This window comes from Colletotrichum fructicola, assembly GCF_000319635.2.
Source record: "Colletotrichum fructicola Nara gc5 chromosome Unknown KSG_Nara_v1_contig02, whole genome shotgun sequence".
NCBI lineage: Eukaryota > Fungi > Ascomycota > Sordariomycetes > Glomerellales > Glomerellaceae > Colletotrichum > Colletotrichum fructicola.
In genome coordinates, this window is record NW_027094052.1 from 4,107,134 (window position 1) to 4,123,530 (window position 16,397).

General features: G+C 59.5%; 6 protein-coding genes across 6 annotated transcripts; 4 read left to right on the plus strand and 2 right to left on the minus strand.

Annotated features, from left to right (window-relative positions):
• Positions 1 to 1,326: 1,326 nt before the first annotated feature.
• nca2 (Nuclear control of ATPase protein 2) lies at positions 1,327 to 3,443 on the plus strand (the record flags this gene model as incomplete). Its single annotated transcript, XM_032033323.1, has 2 exons — positions 1,327 to 1,343; positions 1,448 to 3,443. 2 exons carry the CDS (start codon positions 1,327 to 1,329, stop codon positions 3,441 to 3,443), a joined length of 2,013 nt encoding a protein of 670 aa, XP_031887690.1.
• Positions 3,444 to 4,727: 1,284 nt separating this feature from the next.
• rab8A (Ras-related protein Rab-8A) lies at positions 4,728 to 5,646 on the plus strand (the record flags this gene model as incomplete). The annotated part of the gene is made up of 3 exons (XM_032033322.1): positions 4,728 to 4,757; positions 4,932 to 5,199; positions 5,336 to 5,646. 3 exons carry the CDS (start codon positions 4,728 to 4,730, stop codon positions 5,644 to 5,646), a joined length of 609 nt encoding a protein of 202 aa, XP_031887684.1.
• Positions 5,647 to 6,226: 580 nt separating this feature from the next.
• Positions 6,227 to 7,846, minus strand: CGGC5_v003894 (uncharacterized protein; the record flags this gene model as incomplete). Its single annotated transcript, XM_032033321.2, has 1 exon — positions 6,227 to 7,846. One exon carries the CDS (start codon positions 7,844 to 7,846, stop codon positions 6,227 to 6,229), a length of 1,620 nt encoding a protein of 539 aa, XP_031887685.2.
• Positions 7,847 to 8,139: 293 nt separating this feature from the next.
• Positions 8,140 to 11,121, plus strand: AFG2 (ATPase family gene 2 protein; the record flags this gene model as incomplete). The annotated part of the gene is made up of 5 exons (XM_066151201.1): positions 8,140 to 8,220; positions 8,558 to 8,583; positions 8,634 to 8,638; positions 8,777 to 9,238; positions 9,290 to 11,121. 5 exons carry the CDS (start codon positions 8,140 to 8,142, stop codon positions 11,119 to 11,121), a joined length of 2,406 nt encoding a protein of 801 aa, XP_066009317.1.
• Positions 11,122 to 12,641: 1,520 nt separating this feature from the next.
• Positions 12,642 to 14,132, plus strand: ERG1 (Squalene monooxygenase; the record flags this gene model as incomplete). The annotated part of the gene is made up of 1 exon (XM_032033319.1): positions 12,642 to 14,132. One exon carries the CDS (start codon positions 12,642 to 12,644, stop codon positions 14,130 to 14,132), a length of 1,491 nt encoding a protein of 496 aa, XP_031887687.1.
• A 728-nt stretch (positions 14,133 to 14,860) lies between these two features.
• alg5 (Dolichyl-phosphate beta-glucosyltransferase) lies at positions 14,861 to 16,182 on the minus strand (the record flags this gene model as incomplete). The annotated part of the gene is made up of 3 exons (XM_032033317.1): positions 14,861 to 15,262; positions 15,313 to 16,032; positions 16,105 to 16,182. The coding sequence occupies 3 exons, from the start codon at positions 16,180 to 16,182 to the stop codon at positions 14,861 to 14,863; spliced, it is 1,200 nt and encodes a 399-aa protein (XP_031887454.1).
• Between the last annotated feature and the right edge of the window lie 215 nt (positions 16,183 to 16,397).

Consider the following 16,397-nt stretch of genomic DNA (forward strand, 5'->3'; position numbering starts at 1 on the left):
AGGAAACGCCATTGTGACTGAATGGGGGATCTGATCCACTGCGCCCCGTCGCGGGCACTCGAAGGAGACCGATGTTGGGATAGCCCTATCTTATCGGCGTGCATGGGGTGCTCCTGATTCCTGCGTGGTGGCCTCGCACCTCGACAATTCGTTGCTACGCCTCTCCCAGTCTGCGTGGATGATGCGCTTCCTGTTCCGCAGATCGCGCCGTGCTTCCCATTGGCGTTGGGTTAGGTGAACCATCAGCTTAGCTTGCGATACGTACCCGTCCTCTCAACCCGAATACGAACGTGGAGGGGTGCGTTTCTCGTGGCTTGCTGGATGCTCGACACCACTGTCGCTCACTGTCGCCGTCACCTGTGTGGCCCGGACTTGACACTAAAAGAGCCTCACAAGCTGTTCCGCCGCCGTTCCCCAAGCTTCAATCTGCCACACCAGATTGCCGATTGAGATCCATCTGACCTCCGCTGGGCGCTGCCTTTGTGCACCTGTCAGAAGCATGCTGGATCCACTGCTGTTGCTGCCACTCTCACCGGAACTGACGAGCGCGGACATGGGGCAGTACGTCGAAATGGCGTGTTCCGGCTGAGTCTGTTCCGCTGCATCGGTCCCAGCCTGTGATGACCGGTGCTTGGTCGCCGTGGTCTGAAAAGGCCTGCCGTCCCAATCCCAGCGTTGTCGTCGCCGTCCCGCCTCTTCCCGTCCTTCCCCGCGTTGTCATGACCGGAGCCGCGAAGCTTTCACCGCCCCGCGAAGGAAACTCATGATGACTAGGCGTGGTGTTTTGTGTTTTCATTCCCGCGGCCGCGCCCCGCAAGGTTCAGCCAAGCATCGAATGAACCGACACCCGGAAGCTTGTCGACCAAAGACTAGACGTCGTGTCATCATCACTCTGGCCTCTTTTTGAACTTCATCTCTATCAGTCTCGTCGCGACAGAACGAGGGCAAATGCACCCGCTCGTCTACCCCTCCAATTGGATGGAACTCGACTTCCTCAGCGGGCACTGTAGCGGTCTGCCGCGAAGCACCGTCAGTGGCGCCAGCTCATCCGGCTGACTAAGGCACAGCGCCAGCTCAGGCATCCACACCGTCATTCCACTTCCGCCAGCACGCGCGCGGGGCCCAGGCCCGACCCTCGCAAAAGTGTTGTTCAGGGCAGTCCCGTCGTCGCTTGCTTACCTATGGCATGACGTCTACCCAATTCTCTGCTGTTCCCTTGAATGAGTATCCAACACACGCACGAAACTGCAATATTCACAGCCCAGACCAGGTCAACCACCGACCCATGAACGTGGCGGAGGAGCGCTCTCTGAGTGAGAAGCAATAATGTCTGTTGTGGCCGAGTAAGTAGCCCGTCCCGTCTTTTCCCCTCCTGCCCGCACCTCACCCGGCATCGCCCGCCAAGAAAAACAAACACAAAAACATGTGGTTAACAGCATGAACACAGCCAGGTCCGTCGCTTGGACGCACAGCTGGATCGGATCCCTCTGGGTCTGAGTATCTCTCAAGAAAACGGCGAGCTTGCTGCCTCGGAGCATGGCATCTTCAACTCCACCTCCGCCGACGCCCTGTCGTCGCCGAGGGTCGATGAGCTGCTGCGCATCGTGAGGGCCCTGTCCACCACCTCATCTTCACGCTCCCTGCTGCAGTCACACAAGATCCGCGCCCTGCTGACCCAGTCAAAATTGGCTGAATGGGACTTTCTGGCCGAGTACAGCGAGGGTGAGGGACGGAATCACTATCAGTCAGAAATCGAGTGGCTGCTCATCAGCAAGGCCACCGTGCAAACTTACGGAGTCATCCTCAACACACTCCTGGACCAGATCATTCCTCTCAGCGACGACATCTGGTACTGGGACGAGGTGCTCAGCTCCTACACCTACAGCAGTCTCTACACCATCCAGACGTCGCCGCTGCGTCTGTGGGCCTTGACAAAGGACGTTTACCAGGACAGCAAACACCGCTTCCAGCACCTCAGCCACTCGCCCGGCGAGTTCGTGGAGTCTACGCGGACAGGCCTGGCGCAGCAATGGAGTCAGTTTTACGGCATTGTGCGAGAGAGCATCCGGGAATCCTCCATCACGACACTGCAGCGACGAGTCCTGTCGCCCGTTGCTCTCAGCCGAGGCGAGGCCAGGCGGAAGCTGGCTCACCTCAAACGGCTGCGCGAGATGACGGCGAGCGGTCTGGGTGTCTTGGTTGACGAAGGCCTGACGTTTGGCGTGGATGACGACGACGACAAGAGCGAGGCGGGGGTCAGCAGCCACGACTGGAAGGGCGTGGTGGAGAGGAGCGTTGCCCTCATGGACATGGTCCTCAAAGACGTCTTGAGCCTCGAGTCGGGCGTCGCCGAGTTTGAAGACAAGGTGTTTGCCGGCGTGGAGGAAGACCCGGAGCTGTCCATCCATATTGAGGACGCCAACGCCGTGGAGAAGCCCTCTGTGCTCGCGAGACGTCTCCTGAACATTCTCGACTCCGGCCTTCCCAACCACGTCATTGCCACGCAAGAGCTCGTCCGCGGCAACGGCCGCCCCTCACGACTCATCCGCTACTGGCTCCCCACGGGAATTGCTCTGCTTTCTTCGACGACTGTGCTCCGGGTTCTGGTCAACAGGCGCGCCGAGATATTCGATTGGATCCGTGATATTGGCATCACGGTAAAGGACTTTTGGTTCAACTGGGTCATCGAGCCGGTGCGCAAGATTGTCGGAACCATCAGGCACGACTCCAACAGCGAGATTGCCATCATGAGCCGCGACAGCCTGAAGGCCGACCGCGAGAGCCTGGAACGCATGGTTGTGGACTTTGCTCTGGACAAGCCCCATTTCGCGGGCGAAGGATCGACCGCTCTCACGGACGCCCAGATCGCCGACATCAGGACCAAGGTAAGCGAGGGAGACGTCACGCCGGTCCTGCGCGCGTACGAGAAGGACCTCAGGAGCCCTTTTGTCGGCGCGGTCAAGGGCGACCTCGTTCGGTCGCTCCTGATCCAGGTGCAGAAGACCAAGGTCGACCTGGAGGTGGCCATTAGTGGAATCGACGCTCTGCTGAAGAGCCAGGAACTCGTGTTCGGCTTCGTGGGACTGACCCCCGGCGTGCTCGTCTCCATCGGCATTGTGCAGTACCTCCGCGGCGTCTTCGGCGCTCGCAAGGGCGCACGGTACAGCCGCGAGGCCGGCAAGAGCATCCGGGTGCTGCGCAACATTGACCGCATCTTCTCCGAGGCGACGCCGTCGCAGAACAACCTGCTGTCTTACAAGGATCACGGCCTCCTGCTCTGCGAGGTGCACGTGCTGCGCAACCTGATGGAGAGAGTGCTGCCCCGCGACAGGCAGCACGAGTTCCTCGAAGACCTGGACGACCTCGCGAACCTCAAGGGCATCCAGGTGCAGGTCAGAGCATTGGACCGGATCCGCTGGGCGTATGCCCGGTGGCTGCAGTAAAAGATTACGACGGCCTCGGAGCCTTTAATGATTCGCACGGGTACACGGTCTCACGGGTTTCAGCATACAGGTCACCACAGCACAGCCATTCAGACGATTGTACCATACGTGGACGCTCGCTGGAAGCATCATGAATTGTCTAGGGAGCATCGCAACTTGGTAACGGAGCTTAGCAGGCGGCATTGTCTTTGGGAGGCGGTTAACTAAAAAGTTGTCTCTGCGCAATTGAGCAAGTACATGTCAAATTCTGCCATGGACAAATGACGATATGACGAGGCGCCCTTGTGACTGACTGTGATACTGGCCATGCCAGGACCCGTGACCCGGTCTAGGCCTGGACCCTGAGAGGCGAGACAGTGCGATGACGTTGGCGTGGCTTTGCACCTCCTGGCAAACCTCGCGGTGGCGGGAGACCGATGCTCAACGGTGAGGTGACGGGGCGGACAACGCATCAACAGGGAAGTGGCCTCGTGGTGGTGGTTGGCGGTGGCAGGTGTGTTGAAGACGACGAGGCGCGAGCAAGCGAGGCAGCTCCCGTTGTGCCGTGGAGGCTGTCAATCATGCAGGCGCCTTGCGGATATTGGGGGATGGTGAATGAATGGCCCTGTATCTTGCATGACGGATGCTGTGCTTTTTCCTCCCGCCCTTGGCCAATTCCCATTGCATATCTGCAGCGAGGTGCTTTGATTGCCCAGCAGGATTTGCTTCTTTTAGCCTTTTTGATGCCCTCCGACGCTGATCCGACGCTCGTTGAACCACCTACCTTTGGTAACTCCAGGGAGTACCTGCGTAGCAGATGCCACCCGCTGGCCAGTGACATTACAGTGCCAGTCGAGTCCGAGTCGCTGTGATAGCTTAGCTGCCCGCCCCTCAGGCCCTCCACTGTTCCAGCACTTTCCCATCCCTCGCCCGTCGGATCGGTCAAGTAAGAGGCCGGGCCCAGCGTCTTACCCCAGACGATAGGCGCCACTCTTCCCCCAAGGGCGCTACGTACCGTCCTCACAGTAGAGCGGACTGTACAGTGTGCCTCGCCTCGTCTGCGACCCAGTGCTGCGTGCTGCGTACCTACATACACTACTACGACACGACAGACTACCGCCGCCAGTTTCCTACCTCATCCCAATCGACTCCCCCCGTTTCCCCGATCCAACGACACATCGCGACAACCTCACCGCACACGCCCTTGACCACGATCCGTTCCGTCGCCCACGCCGTCGGAGAAGCAGCCCGTTCCCCCCTTCACATCGGCCCCCTCGGTTCAGTCCCTGACCACCCGCCGCCAAAATGTCGAGCAACCGCAACTACGACTTTCTTGTACGTGTCGAATGCCGTGCCCCTCCTCACCTCTCGCCGCCCTTCCCTCGATGCCCCTCGTCCTCACATATCACCGCCTTCCGGGCCATCTCCAGAACTGCCCGCCGCTGCGACCGTCGCCGCCGGCGTAGAGGACAACTATGACAATGCACATATGGCTGACCAGCACCCCAGATCAAGCTGCTGCTGATCGGCGACTCGGGCGTAGGCAAGTCCTGCTGTCTGCTGCGCTTCAGCGAAGACTCCTTCACGCCGTCCTTCATCACGACCATCGGCATCGACTTCAAGATCCGCACCATCGAGTTGGACGGCAAGCGCGTCAAGCTCCAGATTTGGGATACCGCCGGCCAGGAGCGCTTCCGCACCATCACCACCGCCTACTACCGCGGCGCCATGGGCATCCTCCTCGTCTACGACGTCACGGACGAGCGGTCTTTTAACAGTATGTTCTCTATGTCCCTTGCCGACGGTGCTCCTACACCGCAACTCGGCCCGGCGAATTACACCGCACCCACGCTCTCCACATGAGCCGGTGGACACACCCCAGGCATGTGAAGGCTGACAGGACCCCTTGACAGACATCCGCACCTGGTTCGCAAACGTCGAGCAGCACGCCACCGAGGGCGTCAACAAGATCCTCATCGGCAACAAGTGCGACTGGGAGGAGAAGCGTGTTGTCTCGACCGAGAAGGGCCAACAGCTCGCCGACGAGCTCGGCATCCCCTTCCTCGAGGTCTCGGCCAAGAGCAACATCAACATCGACAAGGCCTTCTACTCGCTCGCCGCCGACATCAAGAAGCGTCTAATCGACAACCAGAAGAACGAGCAGCCGACCGCCTCGGGCGTCAATGTCGGCGAGCAGGGCGGCGCCGGCGGAAAGTGCTGTTAGATGGGCGCTTGAGTCGTGCTGTTTGTCTGGAGCAAGATGTTGATGTTTTGGTCGATTCTGCGCTGCCGCCACTGCAATCACAGCTGAGAGAGAGAGAGAGAGGACGTTGCCGGAGGGCTGCGGACGATGATAAGAAGAACATGGCATTGATTGGCACAATAGCCTAGAAGGGACCCGGATACTGGAGAGAGGAGGCTAAGGGAGGCCGATCGAGAGAGCAGCGGGTCCATGGATTATTCGGGAGCGGGAAGACGAGAGGCCTTGCGCCGTCGACGGATTTGGCCAGCGGGCGAGCTCGAGGCCGACAGGCGGACTGACACACTTACCCTACCTACGTACCTTGTTTTTCTCAGCCGCGGAAAGAGAGTGCTGCGTGGTTTCTGTCATGTGGTTTATCGTTGCCGACAACGCCTTTCATCGCTAACCTAGAGAGCAAATATCTGGTCTGGAGTTTCGGGAATTTCTATTTTGGGTCTTTTTTTTCTAATACATCCTTTACCTACGCCTGCTGACCAAATGGGTGATGTGTGTGACGTACGTCTCGGGCATTACATATATGATACATGGTTTTGTACAGATTCTACCACACAAAGTGGGTTCTCACCGTCACGCTCTCGCCCCGCAACCGGACGAGCTCCTTGTGGTGCCACGCCCGGACGAACCGCCGTGCCTCGTGGGCGTCCGGGAACGACAGGACGAACAGCGCCGACCTGGCCGTCTCGTCCATGGTCTTCCGGGCCACCGCCTCGGGGTCGACAATCTTGGGTGCCGAGTCCTCGTCCCAGTGGTAGTCGTCCTCGGTCGGCTCCTCCAGCGGGCCCCTTTGGTGTATCCTGGGCGGGAAGTACGGACGTATGTGCTGCACCGGCCAGCCCAGGCCCCTATCCCGCGCATCCCGCCTAATCCAGTGCGACAGCGAGCGCTGGTCGAGCGTGCCGCCCTCGAGGGACAGGACGACGGGGGAACAGGCGCGCGGGGGCGGGTCGGGGGTCATGCTCAGCAGGCCCTGCACGCTGAAGGACTCCAGGCGCTTCTCGGCCGCCTTGTTGAGTTTGTAGAGGTGCAGGCTCAGCGGCGCGTTGGACGGGGCCGCGAGGGTGAAGATGTCGGGGTCGCCCGGCTCGGGAGCGGCCGCGAGGGGCGCGGCGGCGGACTGCAGACGCAAACGGGCGGCGTTGTGCCGGCGCTGGGCCTCACTCTGGTACAGCGCCGCGGCGTGGTGGGAGGCGAAGAGGATGAAATAGCGGCCCAGCGGCTGGAGCGTGTTGTGGTCGTAGGCCTGCATGACCTTGCTGATGGAGACGCCCCAGCCGTCGAGGTGCTGGCCCTGCGGCCCGACGCGGTAGAAGTCGCTCTCGCTGAGGTTCGTGCTTGCGTTGGAGAGGATGAGCAGCGAGGACTGCTCCTTGTCTGCCGGTCCGCTGTCGCCTCTCGGGAGGGAGTCGATCCAGGCCTGGAGGTCGCCGTGGTTCACGTGTCTATCCTCGGCCGGGTCGGTCGGCTTGGGAGAGGCGTCGTCCTTGAAGAGCTCCTTGTATAGAGACGGGGACTTGCGTGCTGGCTTGGGTGCCTCGGCCTGCTCCTCCTCCGTCTTTGGTGCTGATTTGCGTGAGGGTATCACCGAACTTCCAAGGCCCCATTGCATGTTCTGCGGCGTGTCCTCCGGTTTGCTCTCCGGCTTGTTCTCCGTCTTGCTCTTTGATTTTGTCCTGCCCTTTTTGTTCCTCTTGCCCTTCTTTACCTTCTCCTTCGGCACGAGCAGGTCCGGTATCGAGGACAGTGCCGCGCTCCTGGCCTCCAGGTATTTCCTTCTCCTCTCCTCCCTGGCAGCCATCGCCGCCCTCCACTCGGTCACTTCGGACTTGTCGACATGTGTAGACGTGACGATGCGGACTTTGGTTTCGTCCTCCTCCTCGCGCTGTCGGTATGGAGCGTTGTTGTCGCCCTCTTCAGGGAACATCTCTTGGAAAATCGAGGACTGCGCTTCCTTCTTCTTGCTGTCCTTACGGTCCTCTCCGCGTCCCTCGAATTCGAGAGGGCGGGCGCTGACCCATTGAAAACGAGCCGGCTGCCTATGCCATTGCGGCGGCGGCGGCGTGCGGAGGAGCAGCAGCGGCAGCTGTCGTCGGGTCGCGATCGTGTTCATCCGTGCAACTCTGAGGGTCGAGCCGCGCAGCCCTCGTAGGTCAGCCCATTGCATGGGGTATCTGATGGGGAGCCGCCGCCGGTGCAGATCGTCGATAGGGTGGCGGGGGAGGCGATCAATGGGTGCTCGTGGCTGAGGTGACAGAGGTTGAAGGTGGTCGGAATGACGCTGAAGCTTTTGGGCTCTTTTTCGCGATGCTACCTACCGCACGCTGCGGGACAGGTACTTTTTCGCATGTACCTTTTTTTTGTGAGCTGTGGTGGGGCAGCCAGAAAATTGTTCCGAGGTGTGGTCGAATTTTTTTTTCTGGTGGCACTTACACGGCGCAGGTCATTGGAGTCATTCTAATGACGACACCATTTGGCCAAGTCGAGAAGGTTTACCCTTCTGACCGGAAGGCGCAGAGATACCCAGGTTTTCATTTTTACGTAAGATAGAACCCTTTCAGAGACTCTTCAGCCCTCCATGGTCTTGCTGCGTGAATTGCGTCTTCGGTACGCCTCCGTTTTGATCATCTCTCTACCGGGGTCGTCTGCTTTGCTAGAGATGCTTCACTCTACAAGTTAGATGTGACTCGGTGAGGCCGAGGTTTAACTGCAATATCACAGTGTGCCATAGTCTGACTCTTGTTTTCTCCTTTTGAATTTCATTCATGTTTTCATTTGGCAGGTTACCGCCTGCCGGCACACCTTCGGAATTGCCTGACTTTACTGTGTCTGCGCGACTATAAGATGTGCACCGAGTTAATTCGATTGAGGACGACAGACAAGGGCTAGACAGAATAGAGCCCGGTAGAGCGACGACGGACGATAGTAACGGACAACGACGACGATAAGGATAGTGCTAGTGAGTATACATGGCAATATCACGGAGGGCTCGTCGTATACAAAAGCCTAGAGAATCTCAGTTGCATCTGCCCGGCCAGCCCCACTTGCCCATTCTCACTCACTTCATTCATGAACGCTCCGTTCTAACACTCTACAGAACAACGGGCGACGACCAGAAAGATGGCCCCCAAATCGATCGAGGGCAAGGTGCGCCCTCTCGCCCCTTTCGATAAGACGCTCGAAAAGACAACGCTGAAGGGCGCATCGCGCATTTACGTCAACCGGGACTCACTCATCCAACTGACGGGAAGCGTCGACAACGGGCGAAGATGTATAGTCACCAGAGTGGGCGAGGATCAGACGACGACTGTACGTCAGGCCGCCCTCTGGACCCTGTCGGACAAGAACATCAGTCCCAATATCATCCTCATGAGTGAGGCCTACCGCGAGGCCTGCGGCTTCGAGCTCGGCGATCAGCTGACGATCATGATGCATGAGAAGACCGCCGTCCCTGACGCGGAGTCTGTAGTTATTCTGCCCGTAACAACAACGGACAGGGAAGTGAACGATATCAAGACGTTGGAGGGGGCGTGGATTGGAGTGATCAGGTTCTACTTGAGTATGCCCCCCTCCCCTTCGCCGCACCAAAGAAGCGATGCTGACCATCCAGTACGTGCTGAGCAAGTGTTCCCCGGCATGAAGTTCGAATGCGTGGCACCCGGGGCCAAACAGACTTTCAAGGTAGTGTCCGTCGACGGCCAGACGGACAACGTTGCCAAATTCGTCACATCGACAGCGCCTAGTATCATCTACAGTGAAGAGGAGGCGCCAGTCGAAGAGGTCAAGGAAGTCACAAAGCTCGACGTCAGGGGCATCCCCGGCCTCCACGCGGAAGAGAAGAAGCTGAGAGGGTTCCTGCACGGCTTCAACGGTAAGTTCTTCTACCATGGCCAGCACAAGTCTTGCGGCATCGTCATCCACGGCGGGCGAGGCACTGGCAAGTCGTACATTCTCAACCGCATCGCGGCCACCGGGTGGGGCAGGGTGTTCAAAATTGAGGAGAACGACAAGTCCTCAGCCGTGGAAGAGGTGTTCAAGCAGGCGCGGTCCCAGCAGCCCAGCATCATCCTCATTGACGGCCTCCAGTCGTTGATCGGCAAGGACAGGGCCAACTCGAGCGCCATCATCCACAGGCTGGGTCAGCAGCTCGACCAGCTGGCCGAAGAAGCCCTGCAGAACCGCGCCCTGCCCAAGGTCGTCGTCGTGGCCACTTGCCTGGACTACATGACGGACGTGCCCCCTGAGCTGCAGAAGCGCACGAGGTTCGGGCTGAGCATCCCTCTTTCAATCCCCAACGCCGAGGGCCGGCTGGAGATTCTCAAGGCACTCGACATTCCCGTCCAGCCGGCGATCAAGGACTTGATGCTCGGCAGACTCTCACAGCAGACGCACGCCTACAATGCCGACGATCTTGTTGGGCTCATCGACAACGCAAAGATCGCATCGAGACAGCGACTCGACCCCGACGGCAACGGCTTCGACGAGGAGACGATGCAGGAGCAGCAGCTCACGAGGGAGGACCTGGAGCAGGCACTGCGCAGCTCCAAGCCGACAGCCATGCACGACGTGAACCTCAAGCCGCCGACGATCCACTGGCAGGACGTGGGAGGCCAGGAGAGCCTCAAGGTGGCCCTGCAAAGAATGATTAAACTCACGACCACAAGCAATCCGTCTGTCCAAAAACTGATCCTGACCCCGCCCAAGGGCCTGCTCCTCTACGGCCCGCCCGGCTGCTCAAAGACGCTGTCAGCGCAAGCCATGGCCACCGAGTCCGGCTTCAACTTTTTTGCCGTCAAGGGCGCCGAGCTCCTCAACATGTACGTGGGCGAGTCGGAGCGTGCCGTGCGACAGCTCTTTGAACGCGCGCGCGCGGCCAGCCCGAGCATCATCTTCTTTGACGAGATCGACTCCATTGGCGGACAGCGCACCGGCAGCGGCGCCAAGAGCCAGGGCTCCGTCAACATGCTCACGACGCTGCTCACCGAGATGGACGGGTTTGAGGCCCTCTCGGGCGTGCTCATCCTGGCGGCCACCAACAGGCCGGAGCAGATGGACCCCGCGCTGCTGCGCCCCGGGCGTTTCGACCGCATCGTGTACGTCGGCCCGCCGGACGACGCCGGTCGCGAGGCCGTCTTCAAGCTGTACCTCCGCAAGCTGCCGACCGCCGCGGACGTGGACCTGGCCGAGCTGTCGCGACTGTCCGAGGGCTTTTCCGGCGCCGAGATTAAGCAGATTGTCAACGTCGCGACGGAGCCGGCGGTGGAGAAGGCGTTGGCACTGGCGGCTGAAGGAAACGGAGAAGGCGCCGAGAAGGAGATAGAGGTTTGTATGGAGGACCTAGTGGCCGCGATCAAGGCGTCCCCCAAGGCAATTACACCGCAGATGCTGGAGGGCTACGATAAGTGGTCCAAGCAGTTTCTCAGACACCAGAACCAGAAATAGAAGTTGCCCCGTGCCAAGTCCCCAAGTCTCCGTTGTAATTCTTGCGAGGTCAAACCTATTCCCAGTTGACAGCCACGAGGCCAACTTTGAGAAGTGTCCGTACAAGACATTTGTAGGCATCACGCTTATACGCATCCCGATCGTGGCGGAGCTGAAGCACTTGGCAGAATGTCAACCCGCGCACGGATGGGGCAGTGAAAGTGTACATGATGCAGATGAATGAAGGCCTCAAGATGCAGACCGTACATTGCATTCGCTTGCATCTGCGTGGTCTACTTGCTGCGCATCCTGTTCGTGGTCTGATGTTGACAAGCCTGCATTCACATGCTGAAAAGAGCCAAATGAAAGTGGTGCAACTTTTGAACTGACCAACGTTGAGTCGTGATTGGCTTCTGACCACAAAAGTGGCGCTGCGGCACCCCTTTCCGCGTACGTCTCCCACCCACCAACTACTGCTCCGATCTTGGTTATCTCGTGACTGCTCCAACGACGAGCAGTCTGATTCAGGCACTGCTTACTGTTTGGCCAGCTTGGAGCCAGGGGCGTCACCTCATTCAGGTGCTGCTTGACTCTCGTCGCCCAGAGCCCTGCTTCGCTTTCCGGAAACGGCTTCCAAGCGCAGCGCAGATCTGGGGCACCAGCAAACGTCGCCCGTCAAACAAGCACGACAAGCTACCGAAAAGGCACGGCCGGGAGCGTGCCTGATGGTTGGGCCGAGCGAGAATCCAACGCGCATGACGGTCGTTCGACACGTGAAGGAGGCGGTGTGTGGGCACTAATTGGACGCCTGCAATTGGCTCATGGCTGACGGCGGGAGCCGCGATGGCACGACTTGTCGTTGAGATCGCCTCTTGTAATTTTTCTGGATCCTCTGTAAGCTTCGCTGCAGCACCAAACCATCGTGTGCCTCTGCTGCTGCCAGGGCTGGCTGTCAAGAAGACTGTCAAGAGCTGAAAATGTAGTGGTCCCCGTACCTCTGTTGCAGAATCCCGCCGTTCGGTGACCTTTCCCCGTGTAAAAAGAGACAACCGTTGCGGCGTTGAACCCGGCAGGTCACTCAATCACTTGGCGGGCTAGCAAGCAACTACCACCCCAGCTAGGTTCATGGTGCAGGGGCCCCAGGAGCCTGAAATTGTCCACTCATCACGCTTCTTTTTTTTCTTTCTGATCTGCCATCCATCGTTCGAGGCCGAACGACAATTCCAACCGGCGGCCACTTTCAAATCTCCCCGTGAACGCTCGACCTTCATAAGAACCGGCGGTGGCGGCTCCTTCTTCAACTGCCTCTCCTCATTTCCTCCTCGCTCGCCCACGGTCAAAACTCACCCCAACCGATTTGAGCGCATTCCCAACGCAGCAGCTCGGCCCCGACGTCCAACTACTTGGACCCCTATCAAAGCGTCATCCAAACCGCAGGAGCCCACTTCCTCTCCCGACGATAAACACACGACCTCCCCACCCTCTCCTTTGCTTCAACAGCAGCACCACAGACCCAAACACACCCTCTGCAGCCGACCGAAATGATTGAGAGTCCGACAGCAGCTGCCGAAGCTCGCGCCGAGCGGCGCAGTAAGTACCACGAGGCCGACGTCGTCGTCGTCGGTGCTGGCGTCTTTGGCTGCGGTATCGCCTATGCCCTCGCCCAGCAAGGAAGAAGCGTCCTGCTCCTCGAGAGATGGATGCAGGAGCCCGACCGCATCGTCGGTGAGCTGATGCAGCCCGGCGGAATCGTCGCCCTGCGTCAGCTCGGTCTGGCGGACTGCCTCGAGGGCATCGATGCCATCCCCTGCTACGGTTACAAGGTCAGCTACCACGGCCAGGGCGTCGACATCCCCTACCCCTCCTTGGACGAGAGCGGCCGCATTGTCAGCGCCGGCGCCAATGACGCCAGCGCGAAGCAGAAGGAGGGCAGGAGTTTCCACCACGGCCGCTTCATCATGAACCTCCGCAAGGCCTGCATGAAGCAGGAGAACATCACCATTGTCGAGACCGAGGTCACCTCCACGATCCGTGGCGACGACCAGGACACCGTGCTCGGTGTGAGATCAAAGACGAAGGACAAGGCAACGGGCAAGACGAAGGACGACTACTTCTTCGGCCAGCTGACCATCATCGCCGACGGCTACGCCTCCAAGTTCCGCAAGGAGTACCTCCCCCAGGCTCCCGTGGTCAAGTCCAAGTTCTATGCCCTGGAGCTCATCGACGCCCCCATGCCTTCACCTGGCTACGGCCACGTTGTCATTGGCAACGCCTTCCCCATCCTCCTGTACCAGATCGGCACACACGAGACCCGCGCCCTCATTGACGTGCCTGCCAACATCCCCGAGGCGTCTCCAGCCGCCGGCGGTGTCCGCGGCTACATCAAGAACTGCGTCATGCCCACACTCCCGCCACAGATGCGTCCCTGCTTCGAGGCCGCCCTCGCTGACGGCAAGATTCCCCGCTCCATGCCCAACTCATATCTCCCTCCCTCGCGCCAGACGGCCAAGGGCATGCTTCTCCTTGGAGACGCCATGAACATGCGCCACCCCTTGACGGGCGGCGGCATGACCGTCGCCTTCAACGACTGCGTCATCCTCTCGGACCTGCTGCAGCCCTCCAAGGTGCCCAACCTGGCCGATCAAAAGGCCCTGGAGGGCGTCCTGAAGGAGTTCCACTGGCGCCGCAAGAGCCTGACCTCCATCATCAACGTCTTGGCCATGGCCCTCTACGCCCTCTTCGCCGCCAACGACCGCCAGCTGCGCGCCTTGCAATTGGGCTGCTTCGACTACTTCCGTCGCGGCTACGCCTCCGAGCCCATGGCGCTCATGGGCGGCATCATGCACCAGCCTACACGCCTGGCGTATCACTTCTTCAGCGTCGCCTTCCTCGCCATCTGGCTGAACGCTTTTGAGGTCATGAGCGGCGCGCTCGGCTTCCTCAAGCTGCCGCTGGCGATGATTGACGGCATCCTCATCCTCTGGAGGGCGAGCGTCGTCTTTTTGCCCGTCATGTGGCGCGAATTGAACTAGAGCATGCTTACGGCATACATGAGGACATGTTTTGAGACATGAGCAAGCGGACGAGTGATGAATTGAAGAAGACTAAAAAAAGAGATTTATTCCCCCGATCCTCTATGAGGAGGATTTCGGCTGTACATATAATGCAACGCGCGGGCGGCAACACATATTTGGATCATTGGATCAACGGGGCGGTACAGGAGTATCAGGCCACACAATAATATTAATTCGTTCAAATGACTTGAGGCCACCATGCGTGATTGACCGTTCGCAACTTGTACAAAGGCCACCTGATGGCTCAGACGTGTACACACCCACCAGGGTGCTTTGCTGCATGTGTCGGCCACGAATTTGGCATTTATTCGGAACACCTACCACGTGTAAGCATCCCTGGTAGCAGTGCCATCTGTAATGAAGAACAACAGCATGTGCCTGTCTGGTGGTGATGAGATGGTATGGGTTCTCCAGAGCTTTCTGTACATCCCGCGTCCCATTTGACGTTAGGAGTAGGACGACGTACATCTCTCTCACCCTTATCCTCACTCACTGCGACGATGATCACCATTTCATGCTCTCAAATGGGGCCTTTCGCCCTCTCTATTTGGCCATGCAGCTACTCATGCCTGCATCTAATGTACCCGCCTACACTTGCTTTTATGTGGAGGCAAACATGCCCCATCCTGACTCCTCGATGCAAGATGAACAATGAAAAAGAAAAGTACCAAAACACGTCTCTCTCTCTACGTCAACCTCCGACGATAGACTCCCATCATCCAGCTACCTCGAAGCACAGCCAGGCCAATAGCCATCTTGATGCTGTCCGAGATGACGCTGAGCTTGCTTCCGGGGACCTCGTGCCAGTCGACGGGCACCTCGGCGACGTGGATGCCAGGGCTGGTGCCAATAACACTGCCGTCTTCTCCGATGACGGGGGCCGGGGGCGCGGACTCGGCGAGCAGGAGCATCTCAATGTCGAAGATCCAGCCCTCGGTGTGCATATACGGGACGATGTGGGGGAGCGCGGCGCGGGTGAAGAGCTTGAAGCCGCACTGGGTGTCGCGGAGGCGCGAAGTGGCGGGCGGGGTGAGGATCATCAGGACCAGGTGGAAGGAGCGCATCAGGAAGTTGCGGAGGGCAGAACGCTGGTTGTCTGGTCAGCATATATACAACAGAAGGGGACGAGGGAGCTCACCTTCACAACGGCCTCGCTGCCGACGAGATGGGCGCGGCTGCCGATAGCAACGCCGCGGTGCGAACCGTCGACGACCTCCTCGCAGCCCTGGATCAGACGGCCGAGGTCGCTGAACTTTGTGGCGCCGTCGGCGTCGGCGAAGAGGACGTACTCGCCGCGGGCGTAACGGAAGCCGTGGGTGACGGCGCCGCCCTTGCCGCGGTTGCGCTCGAGCTTGATGACGCGCAGGACATCGTGCAGGCCGTTCTTGTGCGCGAACTCGAGGCAGACGTCGACGGTGCTGTCCCTGCTTCCGTCGTCGACGATGATGATCTCGTAGCCGGAGAGGGCCTCGGACGGGGCGTTCTTGGTGCGGCGGCGCGAAGTGGTCGGGCTGAGGATGGGCTTGGTGTCGGAGGAGGGGCGGCCAAAGTGGGCGTCCAGGTAGGCGACGGCCTCCTCGAGGGTGGGCAGGATGCGGGCCGCCTCGTTGTAGGCCGGCAGGACGACGGTGACGCGCACGTCGGCGGGCTCGATGGTCGCGCCGGAGTCGGGGACGTCCCGGGGGTCGGTCAGGTGGGCATTGGTCTCGGAGACGCGGCGCTCGGCGAACCAGCGGTCGAACCAGCAGGGCGCGGTGGTTGCGACGGGCTTGCCGGAGGCGGAGGAGGTCAGGTAAGTCCTCTCGGAGGGGAGGACGGCGCGGGGCTTTGGTGCGACGAGGTGTAGGGTGATGAAGATCTGTTTTGGGTCAATTGGTACCGTTGAAAAGTGTTGAAGGTGTTTTGGGACTGCTCCCATGGACTGAATTACCGTGAGGAGGCCAAAGGCGCCCAGGACGAGCAATGCGACGCCAAGAGTCGGCCACGATGCTTGGGTTATGTGATCCATAGCTCCGTCGCGGGTGTGACCGTGGGCTGGTATCGCCCTGTCGATCACTGTGTAGTGGGTGAGAAAAAAAAAGAGAGAAAGAATGAAAACACGTTGGCTGTTCACCTGAAAGGAACCTGGAAGGAAGAAGAAAATAATAAAGGTGCTGCGACTGCCGCAGCTGCAGCTCAGATGGGAGGTTAACAATGAGATGAACGCGGTGCGCAGTGCTTCAG